General features: G+C 45.3%; 3 protein-coding genes across 7 annotated transcripts in view; 2 read left to right on the top strand and 1 right to left on the bottom strand.

Annotated features, from left to right (window-relative positions):
* GCK (glucokinase) overlaps positions 1 to 4,077 on the top strand; it is a 38,493-nt gene extending 34,416 nt beyond the window's left edge. For all 5 annotated transcript variants that reach the window (XM_077305353.1, XM_077305354.1, XM_077305355.1 and 2 more), the window contains one exon: positions 1,439 to 4,077. In XM_077305353.1, coding sequence (XP_077161468.1) covers positions 1,439 to 1,583 — 145 coding nt within the window. In that variant the 3' untranslated portion in view covers positions 1,584 to 4,077. The remainder of the gene's footprint in view (positions 1 to 1,438) is intronic.
* Positions 4,078 to 4,712: 635 nt separating this feature from the next.
* On the top strand, positions 4,713 to 10,257 carry MYL7 (myosin light chain 7). The gene is made up of 7 exons (XM_077305358.1): positions 4,713 to 4,842; positions 6,062 to 6,172; positions 6,948 to 7,023; positions 7,855 to 7,959; positions 8,508 to 8,586; positions 9,554 to 9,602; positions 10,020 to 10,257. The coding sequence occupies exons 1-7, from the start codon at positions 4,840 to 4,842 to the stop codon at positions 10,119 to 10,121; spliced, it is 525 nt and encodes a 174-aa protein (XP_077161473.1). The 5' UTR covers positions 4,713 to 4,839; the 3' UTR covers positions 10,122 to 10,257.
* Positions 10,258 to 11,540: 1,283 nt separating this feature from the next.
* Positions 11,541 to 14,514, bottom strand: LOC143821426 (saposin-C-like). Its single transcript, XM_077305359.1, has 5 exons — positions 14,363 to 14,514; positions 13,886 to 14,016; positions 13,001 to 13,111; positions 12,195 to 12,378; positions 11,541 to 11,669 (listed from the first exon to the last, which is right to left on the bottom strand). Exons 1-4 carry the CDS (start codon positions 14,403 to 14,405, stop codon positions 12,208 to 12,210), a joined length of 456 nt encoding a protein of 151 aa, XP_077161474.1. The 5' UTR covers positions 14,406 to 14,514; the 3' UTR covers positions 11,541 to 11,669; positions 12,195 to 12,207.
* Between the last annotated feature and the right edge of the window lie 3,424 nt (positions 14,515 to 17,938).

Here is a 17,938-nt window from a genome sequence, read left to right as displayed (position 1 = left end):
TCTCCAAGCAGTTTAAAGGGACTGTCGGAGAGAGCAGGAGAGATTCTCTCATGTTTATCTTGGGCTTTACTAGATAGTATCATCTTTCATACGCCAGCACCGTGCTGTGCTTAAAGCAAAGTTTGCGCGGCTAAGGAGATGACGGACAATGGCAGGAAGAGGAAACTCCCTGAATCCGTGCTTGGTGCCTGTGGCAAAGCAAAAGCATGCACGCCATGAAGTGGCTTCTGGGACACCCCTCCAGACACGTCCACACGGCAGTTTTCTGGACTGTTGGCGGAATTCTCTGTAGAATGACAACAGAAACATGGAGGAACTCACTTAAAGCAGTGGTCCCCAACCTTTTTATCACTGGGGGCCGGTCAACGCTTGACAAGTTTACTGAGGCCCGGGAGGGAGGGTAGTCTTTTGCCGAGGGACGTCGCCACCTGAGCCCCTGCTCTACTTACTTTCCCGCCGGCGCCCCCAAATTCCTGCTTCCTGCTAGGGGGTGCTGCCAGCAGCAGATGCACAGTGCCATACGCAGTGCCATGGCGGCCGCCGGAGAACACCAAAGGTGAGCCAGTGGCAGAATGGCAGGGCAGCCCCTGAGGCAGCAGCCGGGGAGGAGGACGAGGAGGAGCCGCGGCCCGGTACCAACTGATCTTCGGACCGGTACTGGTCCCTGGACCAGGGGTTGGGGATCGCTGACTTAAAGGATGATCTGACCAGACTTAATTTTTTTTACGGTTTGCATAAAAAGACAAATTAGTGAGTTCGAGATCAAGCCTGAACACTCCCTAAAGTAGGTTTTCTCAACAAGGGTTTTGTTTCTTGACGGATTTGGAAAGGTTTCCCAAATGGGTGGGAGTTAATTACTTTTAAATATATATTTTTAAAATTTCTTAAACATTTATTGGGTTATATGACCATATGTAATCATGACCCACCCACCCCTCCCCAAATGGCCAATGATAGGCCTGGAGGGGGTGGGAAGAGGAGGGAGCCCGCTTCCCGACCTTATTCTGCCCGATCGTGCCACTTTTGCGGTTTATCAGAGCCCAAAGAATGTTTCAGGGGTTTCTGAGAAAGGCTGGATTAGAAGGCCAGACTAGGATCCAGAAGACCAAGCTTTGTAATTCTGCTCTGCCATGGAAACTCACTGGGTGACCTTGGGTCAGTCACTCTCAGCCTAACCTATTTCACAAGGTTGTTGTGAGGATGCAACGAAAGAGGGGAGAACTATGCTGGATGCTGCTTTGGGTCCCCATTGGGAGAACAGTAGGGTGTAAATATCTATTTCTTGACCCTGGGTCACTTCCAAAACAGCGATGAACAGCAGTCCTTTGCTCAGCTGCCAGAGCGGAAGCAAGCTACTGTTGCTTCAAAACTATGGCACAAGATAGCAAATGCTCAGGCATAACAGTCTTCCTTCCCTTCCCCTTTTCCTTTGGTTCAGCTTCAAAGATCGGTTCCATGCAGCCGTCAGACAACTTACGCCGGGCTGCGAAATCACTTTCCTGCAATCGGAGGAAGGCAGCGGGCGGGGAGCGGCGCTCATCTCTGCTGTGGCGTGCAAAATGGCCTGCATGATGGGCCAGTGAAGCTTCACTGGCAAAGGACCATTGGAAGGGAAGCCAAGCCACCCACCCCATCTGGGCAGTGCCTCCGTCGGTGCCTGGCTGAGCACAACTGCAGAAGGAAGGTTTCTCTGGGGGGAGGGGGACAGAGCGATATTGGGCTCCTCCAAAGCAACCCTGACCTCTACCTGTAGACTACACAGTATCCATGCCAGCCGCAGCCTCTCCTTTCTGTTCTTAAAATCTTCTCCACTTTTGCAAGGTCTGGAGTTTCAGAGTATGCAATAAACAAGTTCATTTCGTCCAAAGGTAGGTTGGGGTTGAAGGACGAGAAGAAAGATAATATGTGTTTATTTGTTTGTTTCCTTTTCTGATGTGCTCAAAAGATGGGTTTTGGGCTAAACTAAAGCCAGTTGGCCCAAACAATCAGATACTATTTCTCTCTCGACAAATTAAGTTCAGATGGGAATTCATATTTTGCGCCTGTCCATTATTGGTGGCCAAATGATCAGTAGTGGCAGGGAAGGATAATTTTGAATGGATTGTCTCGATTTCCTTCCAGCTTCTGAGATTTTTGATGTTTTCACCTGTTGTTCCTTAAAATTCTTTTGTGAACATGAGCCCAAAGTTATATGCTCTCAAGAGGAAGAACTCTTCAGCTGATATGGTTTACCTTTGTTCAGTGCCCAACTTCCCAAATTTTGGTAATCAAACACAAAACAAGGCTTACATATCAGTTCTCCTGTGAAGGAGACATTCTCCTTCAGCCTGTGATTGGAAGGGAGGCTTTGAAGTTGCTCCACATGGAGGCCTCAGAAAATATGTATTTTCTCTGACATTGGGTTTCTGCAGGCTTTTCAGGTCTCATAGCTCAACAATTATGACTTGTTTTACTTTGGCTGATTCAGATGTCTTTCCTGAAGTCAGTGCTTCTGTGGCAGGGATGCCATGTTCCCTAGCAGTTGTGCCATCATAATATTTTGCCCTTAACTGGTGTGGCCACTGCTTCCGCAAGCGTCATGTGCTATGTGCTTGCCCAGCTGTCCTTGGACTGATTAGGCAACACTTGTCACATCACCAGTGAGGCGCAAATCAATGACCCTTCCTGACATTTGGTGGTCTTTTATCATAGGCCTCATTTCTTCTTTATTATATTTTTCAATAGACTACAGAAGCTGAGCATTCTATCTGCTCTACTCTAAAGTGTGGGGCCCTTGAAACTAAAAGTGGTCAAATTTTAGTAAGTCTGCTCATAGCCATGCTTAATCTTTTCTTGAGCGTTTTGCTATTTATTTTTTTAAATGTTTTTGTTTCTTTGAAAGAGGTGTCATCGAAGTACTCTTTTCAAATTATTTAGAGAAAAAGATACAGCAGTTAAGTTGGACCACTTGCCAGGTGGAGACTAGAGTTTTCCTAAAATTACAACTGATCTCCAGAGTGCAGAGGTCAAGTCTTAGGAGAAAATGGCAGTTTTCAAAAGGCAAACTACAAAATGCCGCAAAGTTTTGGAGAAATGCAACCCCCTGTCTAGTGACAGCTCCCTAATCTCCAGGACTATCCCAGCAGAGTTGGCAACCCAAAACAAGACTGTCCCCCTTGTCACAAGGCCACCTAGCATTCATTTATAGCTCGACTGACAGCAAAAAAATAAAAGCAGCTGCATCCACTTTAACTGATCATTGGTCTAAGTCAGAAAGTATTGCCCTGGGTTTCACATGCAGCAGAGTGAGGTGGTGGGACTGCAAAGAAAGGTTGCAAGCATGTTGCCTCTTGTTAAATTAAAAAAAAAAACCCTAAAGACCCATTTAGCACATCAGGGAGAAAAGTTCTACTCAGTACTCTCCCTGCTCTAGCTTTCAGGCTGCAGGGAGGTGGGGCTTTTTAATGTCAGGAATTTTGAAGTGATCAGCTAGTCCACTTTGCCACTCAGCCACTTTATTCCCACTGCATTTTGTTCTACCTGTAGTGGCACACAATTGTGCTAAGATCTGTACCAGCATTGCCCATTTGATTTTGGCACACCAGCCACATGTAACAGGAATGCACATGATCGTCCCGAGATGCACGGCTGCCATTGTGTGAATGAAGCAGCACGTGTCGTTTCCAGCATGTCAAACTTCCATATGCACAAGTGGGGCCCCAAATTTGCAGGAAATATGGCTGCGCATACCAAAGAAGTACACATGTGTAGTATCCGATTCCTATAAAATGCTGACTGGGAGAATTATTCATGCACACTCCTGCTACGTGCAATCAGAATGCCAAGCCAAATGTCTGAAAAAGGCTAAGGAAAGCCATTCATTTCCCATCAATAAGTACACACAGATCTGTGCTGGCCATTTATACCAAAACAAAAAGCGAAAACCCAAACCATGCACAATTCTGTTTTTGAGAATTTTTTTCAGATTTCTGACATCCTCCTTATTGCAATAATGTCTTTCCCCCCTCTGTCTCCCAGCATCCTGAAGGAGATTTTGTATTAAAAATATTAAGAATAAAGTTTTTTTTAAAAAAAATACATTGCATCACTTGTCTTCCTTGTGCTGTAGGCTACTGATTAAGTTTTTCTACAGTATGAAGTACACCCTGTTGTAAAAGTTACAAGGCAAGAAACAAGATTTGGCTCAACACAAAGCAAAATATTCTGCAATAGAAATTAGCACACCAAATTATGGAGGTAAATACACAGGTTGCTCCTGTATGACGATGATTCCCTATTGCACAGTCACTACTGCTATAAATGCAGATATATTCGCTATGGCAGTGGCACTCCCATTGTCCTCACACAATTGCCTTTCCCCTCCTCCCCAATGTCACCTTTCTGCCACCTTCTAAAAAACTGCTGTCAAAACAATTGATTTCAAAAGGTATAGCTGCACATAGGACCAGTCTGCTGGTGTGTATTTTATTTCCATGAAACACGATGGAGAAGGAAGCAAAATTATTTACAGCAAAGCCATACCCCTGCCGTTCATTCCCACCTTAGTTAGTTAGCGTGGTTTGTGCAGAAAAACCTATAGTTCTGATTCTGACAATCTGTTGATTCGGAAGGGATGGCTCAGCTCAGAGAAGCTACAGTTTCCTCTGTGCACAAAGTCTGGAATGGTGCTATCACCCAGGCTTTCTATCACTCTTGTAGTATCAAAGCGAACACTGCCAAGTTTGGGTCTCTCCTGCTGCCTCGTTCCCAATTTAGCTCACCAAGAGATAAGCCGAGGGATATAGCTCAAGCCCATAGTTGACCCCTTCCAGAATTTCTTTGTTCTACGGGACTTCCGAGATGGTGAGTACCCAGTGCCTCTGGTTTTGCAAATTTCCGTCAGGCTTTTGGGCAAGCTTGCATGAAGACTGAACCCAGGAGGTGAAAAGGCCTAGGATATATGGGTCCCTCCTGTATTGTCTCCCTACGGCAGAGAGCAATGGCTCCATTTTCATGCAAGGAAGGAAGGATTGGGGAAAGGTTCTCCTAAATTTCAGACCTCGTGATGATAGGGAAGGGTCCCTCTTATCCGAGGGGGTCAGCTTTGGAGATGCGGAGGGAATAGTGTTGTGATGTTGCTTCTTTGCCTCATTTCCCCCCCCCCTTGTTCATTTTACTTTCACTAAACAATGATGCCATTTAAAGCTAGCATCAATTAAAATAAATTGGCATACTCCAATGAGCCTGATCTTGTACTCTGATTCTGAGGGAAGTGATAATCTGTTCGGTCACGCAATGACCTAACAGATTAGGTCTCTATCACGCCTTCCAAATATTTCCTAATTAATACATACTGTGGATACTACACAGATCTATTATCGATGTGATTTGTGTCCTGCTTTCTGACCAGAATCCTCCAAGCAGCTGACTACTTCTGTACAATGCTACAAATTCCATTTCAAAAGGGGGGGGGGGATAATTCTCGAAATCTTAACACAATGAGAAAAAAATGGTCCTGGGTGAAGAGATGTGGGTGGGGTGAAAGGAGAACAGATTGAAAAACAGAACGGTGTACTATTGAACAAACAAACAAACAAAAAATACCCTGAAACAAAAAAGAAAGAGGCAAAAAAAAACCTCCCACATATGAAGAACATTTAGTTCCTCTGCAAAGAGGGAGAAGTAACAGCCCAGCCGTTCCAACAGCAGGTGCATGAGAGGGGCTTCGTCTACCTCTCTCGCCTGGCTCTCTGCCACCTGTCTTGGCCCACTGATTTCAAAGGATTTACATGGGTGTCGCAGATTGCTTTGCGAGTCTAGCTGCTCCAGGATTTTCAGTGAATGGAACGTTTAAAAATTATGTGTAAAGTTGCTGATGCAAAAGACACGTGTATCTGTCTTAACATCTCTGCTACATTTTCATATGGGTTTCTATGCCTCAATTTTTATCCATACAACAACCCTGTGAGGTAGGCTAGGCCGAGACGGAATGACTGGCCCAAGATCACCCAGCGCCAAGATCCCTTTCATGTTGACTGGCTAGGATCCAGGCACAACTTTATCAGTGACTTTCCACCCCCAGGCTAGCAGAAAAGCTGGGACTCGAAGCAAAGCGGCTGCCAAGCGTCAGCAGCGAGGCTCTTCCAATGTCTTCTCCATGTTTGAGCAGTCACAGATCCAGGAGTTCAAGGAGGTGAGAGAGTCTTAGGCCAAGGGCTGTTCTCTAGTTTTAAGCGGAATGCGGGGGAAATTAATTCAGAATGCATCCAATGAGAGCCTTTGGCAAAGGTGGATCTTTGGGGAACATTTACCAGCAGATTATTTCTAAAATGCAAGGTAATGGGCAAGTTCTTCCAGCAGAAGAAGTAGGGTTGCCAGACCCCCAATGGAGGCAGAGGCTCCCCACCACTGGGCCCCAATGCCCTGTTGCTGATCAGCTGGTTGGTGGGGGAGATTTACTGGAAAAAGAGTCAGGCCCGGTTGACATTGCAGCAAAGTGTTTACGTCACTTCCAAAGTGATCCAGAAATGATGCCGTCAAATCAGTGGTGTAAGGGGACACTCTGCTATTTGGCCAAAAATTCTATGGTTGAAGCCATAATTACTGTGAGGGTGGGGCCTTTCCAGAGTAGGACAATGGGAATTCCTTCTAGATGGTTAGACTGTGCTCTTTTCAAAAAGAGCAGAATAAAGCATATATTTTTTTTGGGGGGGGGGGGGAGAACTGGAACTAGGAAAGCTATATCAGGACAACTTCTGGAAGCTGTTAAAAACACTCCGATTTGGAAGCCAAGGCCTGCTAGAGTTGTTACATAGAACAACTTCTTTCCCTGTTCTGTGGGGAGATAATATATGGGCAGGAGACGGGTAGGGTGGAGACATATTTGTGTGTATGTGTGTGTATGTGCATCCCTGCCATTATCACACAAAGGAAAGGAACTCCGAAGAATATGTTTATCTTTCCTCAAGGCATTCAGCTGCATTGATCAGAACCGTGACGGCATTATCAGCAAATCAGACTTGAAAGAGACCTATGGCCAACTTGGTGAGTGAGCCCAGTCGTAAAGAGATGGCCTTCTCTATGAACTCAGAGGTTTCTTCATCATCACATCGTTAACTGCTATAGGGGGAAACAGTGCTGGGTTTGCAGGCCGTGGAATTATCTATTATCTATTATCTATTATCTATTATCTATTATTATGAGATTTGTATAACCGCTGCTCTCTGCGAACCAGCTCACAGCGGTTTACAACATTACAATATTATGGAATATTCAGTATCTAACTAGACGAAAACATTGGGACAGCCACAGATGGAGCCATGAATGGATCTTCCCATGGTTTTCAAACCAAACAGATCCATGCAGGACACTAATTCATATTTTCAGGGCCCATCTCATGGGGTCAGCAGATATGGGAGCAGGGAGGCAGGGAAGGTGCTACTACACAGGCTGCTGTTTTACAGTGGAAATTTGAAGGATCATCTCAAGGGACTAGGGCTGCCAGCTACCCCCCACAGCTACCGGCATGGGATGGGGGAGTAGTGCTGCCAGATCTAGCTTGGGAAACTATTGGGAAAAGATCCTGGGGTGCACAGTATCGTAGAGTCTACCCTGCAAAGCAGATGTTTTCTCCAGAGGGCCCGATTTCTATAGTGTGGAAATGAGCTGTAATTTTGGTGGATTCCCCAGGTCCCTAAAAGGAACAAACCCATGATATACACAGCTGGTTGGGCCTACATATTTCTCTGCAAGAGCACAAGATCCCATAGTAAGAAATCTGTCTTTGCACTGGTGATATCTACCCCTCTCAGGAAATATATGAGGCTTTACCCCTTTGGAAAAGGTGTTTTCACTGGGTGCCTGCTTTCTCCACAGGAAAAATTAATGTGAAGGATGAGGAGCTGGAAGAGATGTTGAAGGAAGGGAAAGGACCAATTAATTTCACAGTCTTTTTAACCCTCTTTGGAGAGAAACTGAACGGTGAGTTAGTTAGGCTTTTCCAAGACTGAGTCCGGTCTACAGAAAATCAGTGGGAACCAAGAAGCTTGGTTGTCCTTACAACGACTCTGTTAGGCTGACAGAGACTGACTGGCCTGAGATTACTCTGTGAGTAAGGCTGTTGATTCAGGCCACCCTCCAAAGCAGTCATTTTCTCCAGGGGAACTGATCTTGGCTGGAGATTGGTTGTAATTCTGGGAGATCCCCAGGCCCTCCAAGTAGCTTGGCCACCCCACCAGTGAGATTCCACAGCAAGAGTCAGTGTTCAACCCATGGTCTCCCAGTTGCTAGTCCAAAACTCCAATACATCACACCAGCAATCCTTGGTTTAAGTAGAGTTCTCTTTATTTTCATGATGATGAAATGTCTGAAGGTAGGGGATCTGCCCTGGGGATCTTCAGCATCAGTCACAGCCCCCCCCCCCCGGACTCAGATCCACCTCCTGAACTAACTAGGGTAGTCTGATCTCCTGAGGAGAAGGGGCCTCCATTACCTGGCATCCTGAACAATCTTCCTCTTCTCCTCCACAGGAACTGACCCAGAAGAATCCATCCTTGCTGCCTTCAAGCTCTTTGACCCCAATGGAACAGGCTATGTCAACAAAGAAGAGTAAGCACAAATTCTATCTCCTTCCTTGGCACAGCCAGCTGGGCTTTGCCCCCCCCCCCCAATTATATATCTTTCCTTAATCACTGGAGACTTTCCAGTTCCAGGACGGGGAATACCTGGAGATTAGACAATGGGGAGGGTGGGATTTGAGGAGGGAAGAGACCTCAGCAGCAGATGATGCCATAGAGCAGGGGTAGTCAACCTGTGGTCCTCCAGATATCCATGGACTACAATTCCCATGAGCCCCTGCCAGCAAAGGCTGGCAGGGGCTCATGGGAATTGTAGTCCATGGACATCTGGAGGACCACAGGTTGATTACCCCTGCCATAGAGTCCACCCTCCTGGGAGATCTCCTGGTGCTACCTGGAGGTCGGCATATCCACTTCCATGCCTGTTAACACTTCAAAGATTTAAACAGGAAACCAAAGTTATTTGGCCCCCATTCTCAAACCAATTCTGACATCTCCGTCCCTTCCTTACTGTTGCACATTCAGAGGTATTCATTTACTCTTCAACAGCCTTTGTTTATAGATTTAAAAGCCAAGATGGTGGGTTTTCCTTTGGTTGAAAATTGACCCAGAAAAAACATGCAATGGTCCTACAATATTTTGAATGCTAACGAGTCAGTCAAAGCATATTTCAGTAGCCAAAGAGCGTAACATGGCATTGCACGGTGCGTTAGTCTACATGTGCACAAAAGACAAGATGCATCTATATGTACCTACTCAGAGAGTTAACTTCTAGAAAGCCCAGGTAGAGGGCAAAATGACTGCAATAGTATGAACTCACAGTGACAAAATTTTAACAAGGCATCCCCAGAAGCTAGGAATAAATCTGGCACATGATCTGTCAAGGAAAGGGACTAGAAAAGAGGCTTTGTCCCTGGTGAAGAGGGACAGCTGGAAGACACAGACTCAGGTTTGCATTGGAAATCTGGGTGGATTCTAAACTCTGACTTTCTTTCCAGGTTTAAGCAACTCCTGCTAACTCAGGCAGACAAGTTCTCTCCTGAGGAGGTGAGGTAACCATTCTTGGTGAGGTTTCCCTCGCATTCCCTCTAAAAATCCCCATTCCCTGATAGCTGGAATTTTCTTTTTGCAGGCTTGGCAAAGCCTCTCTCCTCAGCCAAGCCTCTTTAAATGTAAACTTTTAAACAGGGTTGCCAACTCCAGGTTATGAAATTCCTGCAGATTTAGGGGTGGAGCCTGGAGAATGTAAATTTTTGTGGGGGAGGGAACTCAGCAGGAACGTGATGCCATAGATTCCACCCCCCACCCTTCCTACGCTGCCATTTTCTCCAGGGGAATTGATCTCTGTAGCCTGAAGGTCAGTTGTCATTCCTGGAGAACTCCAGCCCCTAAGTGAACAATGGCAACCCAATGACCAGTTAGGGGTGATTATTGTAACTCTCTTCTTCTTTCCTTTCTTTCTAGGTGGAGCAAATGTTTGCTGTGGCCCCCATTGACGTGGCCGGGAACATTGATTACAAATCTCTATGTTATATCATCACACATGGTGATGAGAAGGAAGACTAAGAGAAGAGCACAAAATGTGGTGACTACCAGGGCAGTCAGCTCAGTACATTGCTAAGTCTTCTACAATAAAAGCCACAGTGAGGAGAGTATGAGCCTCCAGTGATGAGGGTGCAATGAAATGAAATGTATAAGTGAAGATGATGGTGACGTTTTCATGACAGGGCAGACCTGAGAAGTCTTTCACTGTATTTAATCTCCTTGTTCCTTCTCTATCCAGAGTCAAGATCCTTAAACAAAATGGTTCTCCAGGCTGGCTGCAGAAGTTGGCTGTGGGCAGTACTGATTGGCTAGAATCCATGACCCCTCAAACCTCTACAAAGATGTCCTTTTTAGTTAGTAAGGCAACAAATGAATGGCAAAGTAAATACAGATACATAAGGCACTTAAGAAAGGATAATTACTTAAGAAAGGATAGATAGATGATACCCACATACATGCATACAAGTAGAGAATCCATGAAGACTCACAGAGGAGAGGAATGTCATTCTTCCCAGGCTCCCATCTTCCCTGTCTGTGCTCCATTTTCCTTCTATCACTTGGTTCTATTCTGATTTTTCTCCTTCAGTTTCAAAAGGAAACTGCTGAGATTCCACAAGACCTTGACAACCTTTTTAGGTTCTCAGGCAACCAGAGACAACTTCCCGATATTTCATTAGTACTCATGCAAAATCTTAGCACTTTTAAACTTTATCTTCTTTTTCCTACCCACATTTTTAAAATGTAAATGTTTATAAAATTGAGGGTTCTCCCTGGTTCTCAGAAACATCTACCCTCACTCCACTTTGGTAGCCCCACTCTGCAGATGTTTAGATCCACGTGGTGGGGCCATCCATGAGAATTAGACCTCCGTCTATCTATGGCTGGGGGGAGCTGATTGCCTGAAGCACAGTGTGAGGAATAAAACTGAAATTAGGAGCAGCCTGCAATCACACAATGCTGAATCCTTAAACCACTCTGGGTAGGTTACCCTCGGAGGAGAGAAACGTACAAAATTTATTATTTTGTTTGTTTGTACTCCCAACCATACCGCTAGTAGATCCCAGCTGGAGACAAAGAGGCACTCAATTCGGGAGCAAATCCACCAGCTCATCAGCTCTCCAGAACAATCCTGTCCCCCAAGTCTGCTGCTATAGGTCTCCATCTCTACCGGGCTCAAAAATTCTTTTTTCTGTTTTCTTCCCATAGAGCATTGATAAGGCACCAATCTTTCAATAATATGTATGCACATTTGATCTAATGGGGTAAAAGTAAGAAAGCAAAGAAAACCACAACATCTCCGGCTGGAGCCCAGTGAGCCCAGGAGGCTTGTGTCTTAATGTTCCAGAACCAAGAGTCTTGTACTGTGCATATTTGTGTCCTTTCCAAGAGTGCATGTTTTACACAAAATAAGTAAGGCAGATGGACCAACACATTTTTATTTGGGGCAACAGCAAAAGGCAAAAAGGCATCACAGCAAACGACCGGTCTTACAGTCGAATGATCTTCAGGCATCTGAAATCGCCTGTGCTGGTCTCCAGGATCAGTATGCAGCATGGTCAGAATTGGAATCTGGTGCCAAAAACAACCACATAGAATCAGGCTGCCAGGTAACAGGGAAAGGTACGGACATACAGATACCAGATGCAAAATCCAGCAGCACATGGGTGAGAAAAGCTCCAATCAAACCCAACAGAACAGAATATGTTTAGCACCTTGAGTCTTAGTTCTTTGGCTATATCTGGAATTGGGACTAGATGGGTTTTCAGCACTTTCTCTCAGGAAAAGATGCTGTCTAGCCCAGACATGTCCCATGATTACTTAGACGTGAGCCCATGGGATTTCTTGCTGGGTGGTCTACTGAATTTGGCCAATGGTCCACTCCTGAATCTTTATGTCCGTTCTGCTCATCCTTTCTATTTGGCATGTTGATACAGAGATTTTATTTCAATGCTTTCAAAGAGCATTTGGTATACCACTGGACTTCACAATGGCACACAGATCAAGATGCCATGAAAGCATGATGCCTGCCCATCTATATCTTAATGCACCCAATTTCAGCAGGATGGTCCAAACAGATTGTTTCCTTGCTCTTACCTGGGAGTATTCTTCAGACACTTCGGCACATTTTGAGGTCAGTGCATATTTCATTAGGATCCTCACTGTTCTCCATTGCCTCCATGATCTTATCTTTGAACTTTTTCAACAGGGCTTTGCAGGCCCAACTCAGGGGCTTGCCCATAGCTTTGCATGTATTTCGGATTGCATTATCAATTGCTTCCTGCAACAACAACATCAAGAGCGTAATTGTAGGGTTTTGGAGGCAGCTCCCCTTAGACCATTTCCCCTGATGTATGCCTGTCACAAATAATACATTGCATTCCTCTTTGTTCCATAGCTTTGTCTTACTGCCCCCCCCCCAGAACACACACCAACCTCTGTTTTCCTTTTACCCTGATAACGTCTTCTCCTCTAGCCCTGCCAAGGCTGATTCCACAGCGACCTAAAAATTCACAGCAGCACTCTTAGCTGCACAGAAATTTCCTGATTCCACATAAAAATCGGGCTCCTCAGGCACAGATCCAGAGGAAATGCCACCATCACGCAATTAAGGCTGCATTTTGGAATAAAGGTATCAAGGTGTGAGCTGGGGAACTAAATGGACAAACCAGAAAGCCTGGGAGATCTCTGGAACCCCGCAATGACCGCTCCCCCCCATATTTCTAAACTATGAACATGTGGATAATTCTGTAATCTCTGGAACAAATCCCTATCTGCAGCCTCTGCAGTGTCAGGGCGTGATATAGAGTGCAAGCACAGAGTTGTAACAAGCATAAAACACACAGCTGCTTCTATCTAGGGCATCCCCCAGGATCAGCTGAGGCATAGCATGGGGAACTTACTTCATCGGGATCCTCTCCAGCCAGTTCCTGGATCTTCTGGATGATCTTAATGCATATAGAGCATTTCTTCCTTGGGCGGAGAGCCTTATCCTCTTCTGAGAGTGTCTCCTCCTGTCGCAAACAAAACCTCCGGGTGATCAAATTCCACAACTGCCTGCTCTGACCTCTCCAGGGGACTGGGACGTACCCTCAATGGTTAGAAGAGATATGGTTTTTATAGCCCGCTTTTCTCTACCGTAAGGAGTCTCTACCGGCTGACAATCTCCTTCCCTTCCTTTCCACACAACAGGCAATGGGTGGGGCTGAGAAAGTTCTGAGAGAACTGTGACTGGCCCAAAGTCACCCAGCAGGCTTCATGGGGAGGAGGAGTGGGGAATCAAACCTGGTTCACCAGATTAAAGGCCACTGCTCTTCACCGTCATACCATGCTGCCTCTCTTTAGAAACTAGACTTGAGACCTGGGCCCATTCGGCACACATAGGATAATGCACTTTCAGTGCCCTTTGGCAGCTGGATTTTCCTGAGCCCAAAGGAGTCTCAAAGCGGCTTACAATCACCTTCCCTTCCTCTCCCCACAGATCACTGCTCTGTGAGAACAGCTTTAACAGGATTGTGACTAGCCCAAGGTCACCCAGATGGCTACATGTGCAGGAGTGGGGAATCAACCCCCATTCTCCAAATTGGAGGCCACCACTCTTGAACTCTACACCACACTGGCTCAATATGCAGGGTCGCCATGGGTTGGAAGAGACCTGATAGCACTTAACTCACACACAAAGGAGATTTATCAAATTCTGCAGGTTAATAACTTTCCTGTAAGTGGGAAATGAGGAGACAGAAAGGCAAGAAGCGCTGTGAGATGGAAACGGAGTAAGTGTCTCTTACCAACCAAGAGCTGCTCTGGAGGTCCCAACAGTATTGCTCTCTCCTGCACTCAACTGCTGCAGCTGCATCCTTGCACCAGAACTCTGGACCCTGCAAGCATGTCTCGGGAACCAGGAAGGTTCCAGCCAAGGCTGTCAAAGCAAAACGGCCGACGTTAACTGTGTAGAACTCAGAAGACAACCAAATCTATCCACTTTCTTGTTGAGGTGCTTCTCCATAAAACAAGTGGAGATAGTATTAGAGGTCCTCTGGATGTGGGTAACAGTAAGCATTCCTCTATTGCAGGGGTAGTTAAACCTGTGGTCCTCCAGATGTCCATGGACTACAATTCCCATAAGCCCTGCCAGCGTCCATGGACATCTGGAGGACCACGGGCTGACTACCCCTGCTCTATTGGAATATCTCAGTTGGGCTAAAAAGGTAAAATATATTTTCCAGAAGGCACACATCAATTCCCCCTCTGCTTTCATCTCTTACCTGCACCTACAGCAGCATTCAGGCAGAAAATGAACAAGGCCATGTGGAATTCAGTGATTCAACTGCAGCTGGAAAAGCCGCTGTTGAATATTTTCACCCAACTTTTTATAGCTGACGCTTAAAACAATGTGGGGTATATCTGAGCTCTCGAGGGTCTCTGGAAATCAGTGGAATATAAGGACACGGCTAAGGAGATGTGGCCTTGACAATCCCCTCCTCTGTTTTCCTGTCCCCAACCAAATCCCCCCCCCCCAAAAAAAAGTTTTATGAAAAGAGCTCACAACAGAAAGAATGCAAAGATTGGGGGAAGTGGTTTGTACATTCAGTTCCCACCCTGAGAACAAATGCCTTGGCACATGGCAAACATGCTCCGACCACATTTGTCACACTTGTAAAAGATAACACTTTGTCATCATGATGGGAAGACCGTTCTTCACCTGAAGGTGAGAGAAAAGAGGGAGAAACCACATTGCCTAATGTCATGTGATATGAGAGAGAAGGGAGAAAGAACCTGGTTCTTTTACCACCTTGCTCTGAATGACATTGTGGAAACTGAAGAAGAGTTTGGTCCTTATATCCCAGTTTTCACTACCCAAAGGAATATCAAAGTGGCTGATAATCCCCTTCCTCTCCCTACAACGGACACCCTGTGAGGTAGGTGGGGCTGGGAGAGCTCTGAGAGAACTTCTCAGTGAGAACATATTGAACAGGACTGTGATGAGCCCAAGGTCACGCAGCTGGCCGCATGTGGAGGAGTGGAGAATCAAACCCGACTCTCCAGATCTGAAGCCGCTGCTGTTAACCACACTAAGCTGGCTCTTGCTACAGATTTTCCTTCTATGTGCATGTCAGTCACATTGCTCCCCCAAACCAGCACAATTACACGCTGTGGGACACTAGCGAGCTCCTCTTTGCTGCCATTATCTGGGATACACAATCATATTTTCACATAGCCCCCGCTTCTGCTCCTGTCTGTTCGCTTCTCTATCTGCTTCAGAAGGAATCTAAATTGCTCTTTCTTCCTCCCTGCTCCAGCTCAGAGCGTCATCTCCCCTAATCCCAGATGGGTTCTTGGACTGAGCAACCATTAAATCTGTGGGTTCAGAGGCGGATATGGACACCGGTAACAATTTGAGTTCCTTATTAAGACCCCAGCATAGTACAAGCAGAACTGAGAATTGAACCAACACCTCCCCCCCAACATATATACCCAAGCACACAATAAATCTTCCTGCCAGTGGGTGCTATTGGTCAGTTACACTTAAATTGACTGGGTGTGGCAGCCGGGATCAAATGGTGCATTGGTCAATTTCGGGCTGGCTAGGATCCTGCCTTGGACCTCAGGCTTGGTCCACAGGGCCACAAGCACAACAGCCTCCATCCTAACAATCAAGGCTCATGAAGAAGATATTTGCTGTTGTTAGCATTCCATTGTCTGCCTCAGCATGTTAGGCAAAGTTAGTGCTTAGATCAGGATCTGGGTCCTTGCTCTTTGCCAAATGCAAGGCAAGGAGGCAAGGAGTTAGATATGATTGTTTGGCTTGCCAGTCTCCTACATGTCTGATGGTAATTCTGTCTGCACACTGCAATCCTTTTGAGAAACAAGGACTATATCGGTTCTTCTTTGTGCTTTAACTGTTGCAACATTGCAAGCAAGTTTTTCCTCCAAAAAATAAAGTTGGACTTTGCTTTCCTCGCTAAACTGTGGATTATGGTGCCTACATAGTGTTGCCCCCATTGTTACATTCCAGACTGCGTAAGGACTTTAAGATTAGAACCAGGCACCTTAAACCTGACCAAGAACCAGTGCAGCTGTTGGAATGATTCATAGCATCTGGAAATGTAGTTACAGGTAACTTGGCCCATTGGATACAACTTTAACAGAGGAATATATCTGTCAGAGACCAAAAATGATATATGACATGGGGGCCACTCTTTCCACTGATGCTGTAGATGCTTGCCCACCCTGTCCCCCACAGTGTGACCGCAGTAGCCACATGACAAAAATGCAAAGAAAGAATGAAACCAGGATGTGGTGAGATTGATCTCTCAAAAAAACATCGCTTTCCTCAAAAGTAAAGCAATGATGTGTTTTCCCACTTTGAAGTAAACTGATGTGCATGGGTCAAAGCCACAGCCAGCACAGTTGCACACATACAATAACACAATCCAACAATATGACCTGGTTGGGTTGAAATGTGTTGGTCTTTGGTCATACCAGGTGCAACCCTTGAGATTATGTGCAATATTGCACAGATTCTCTTTCTTTTGTTTTTAATCTTCTTAATGTGCACTCAATCATAAATATTTATATTTTAATTTTAATATATTTTGCTACTTAGTCTTCAGGGTCCTGACTTGTTATCTCAGGTTGGGTTTTCATTCCCTTTTTTGCTTTTTAGCAGCAGCTGCACAAATGTGAACCAAAGGTCATCCATTTTGTAAAATAGCTCAGGGTTTTTTCAGAGATAGAACAGCACAGAGAGTAAAGGACAACATGTGGAATACAATAGCTCTCCATTATATTTTAACCACACAGCTACACAAACTAGAAACCTGTTATGAGATCTTTCTTGATTATAGGCTATTGTTGATCTGAAATAGATCTAAGTTATTAATATAGGCAATGTAGAGTGGAGGCAATACTCCAGGTGAAATCTTGAAGGTTTCCCACAAAACAGATAATAATCGTGATTGCTCTACCAAGGTAGAACTAAAGATGTTAATGTTTCTTGACTACACCTAGATGTCAGGAAACTGCTAAAGAGGGGAAGGTAGTGATTGCTAATTGAGTTCCAAGGCTGAGAGGGGAAACTGATGAGATTAGCAGCATCTTTCTCAGGGAGCCTACTGTCCCAAAGGATATGTATTCCTGTTCTAGATGGGGAGAGACAGTCCACTAGTGCATCAGTCCCGGTGATCTCACTAATCCAAAGAATCTAGGTGAGTCCTGGAGGTCTGGCATCTGGCTGGCAGCCAAATCTGCAGTTTGAGAGCAGATCATGTATCTTTGTGATTTAGATGCATCTGTCATGTATTCTAATGTCCATTCCCACCAGACATTGTACAGTAAATAAATACTTGGGATGTTATGGAAGGACAACTAGGCTTCAAAATGAGGCTACTAACATTACAATTCCATGGTTTAAACCCTGAAAACAGATTTCTAACTAACACAGAGAAGGTTGATAGGACTCCCTTAACCAAATAATCAAGTTTATTTTTTAAAAACCCCTTTTCAGGCTGTAAAATCCATCAACTACCACAAATATTGATTCACTAATAGACAAAGAGCCTTTCTATATGATTCGTAAGCCTCTACCTTGAAGGTCAAAGTTGAACGGGTACAACCTTGTCATCATATGAATAAAATTGGGGGCTCTAAGCTTCATGGGGCTTGTTTCTTCCCTCTGTTTCCTTGCTCAGATCTACCGGTCTGATACATTTTGAGTGTTCCCCCTATGTTATCTTTACAACCATCATATGAGGTAGAAAATTGCACCTGGATCTTGCCAATCCTAGAATTACAAACTGCTACATCACACTGGCACCCAGTTCTCCTTCACTGGCTTTCAA

This window comes from Paroedura picta, chromosome 12, assembly GCF_049243985.1.
Source record: "Paroedura picta isolate Pp20150507F chromosome 12, Ppicta_v3.0, whole genome shotgun sequence".
In the NCBI taxonomy this organism is placed as follows: Eukaryota; Metazoa; Chordata; class Lepidosauria; order Squamata; family Gekkonidae; genus Paroedura; species Paroedura picta.
This window is presented reverse-complemented; position numbering and strand designations above follow the sequence as displayed.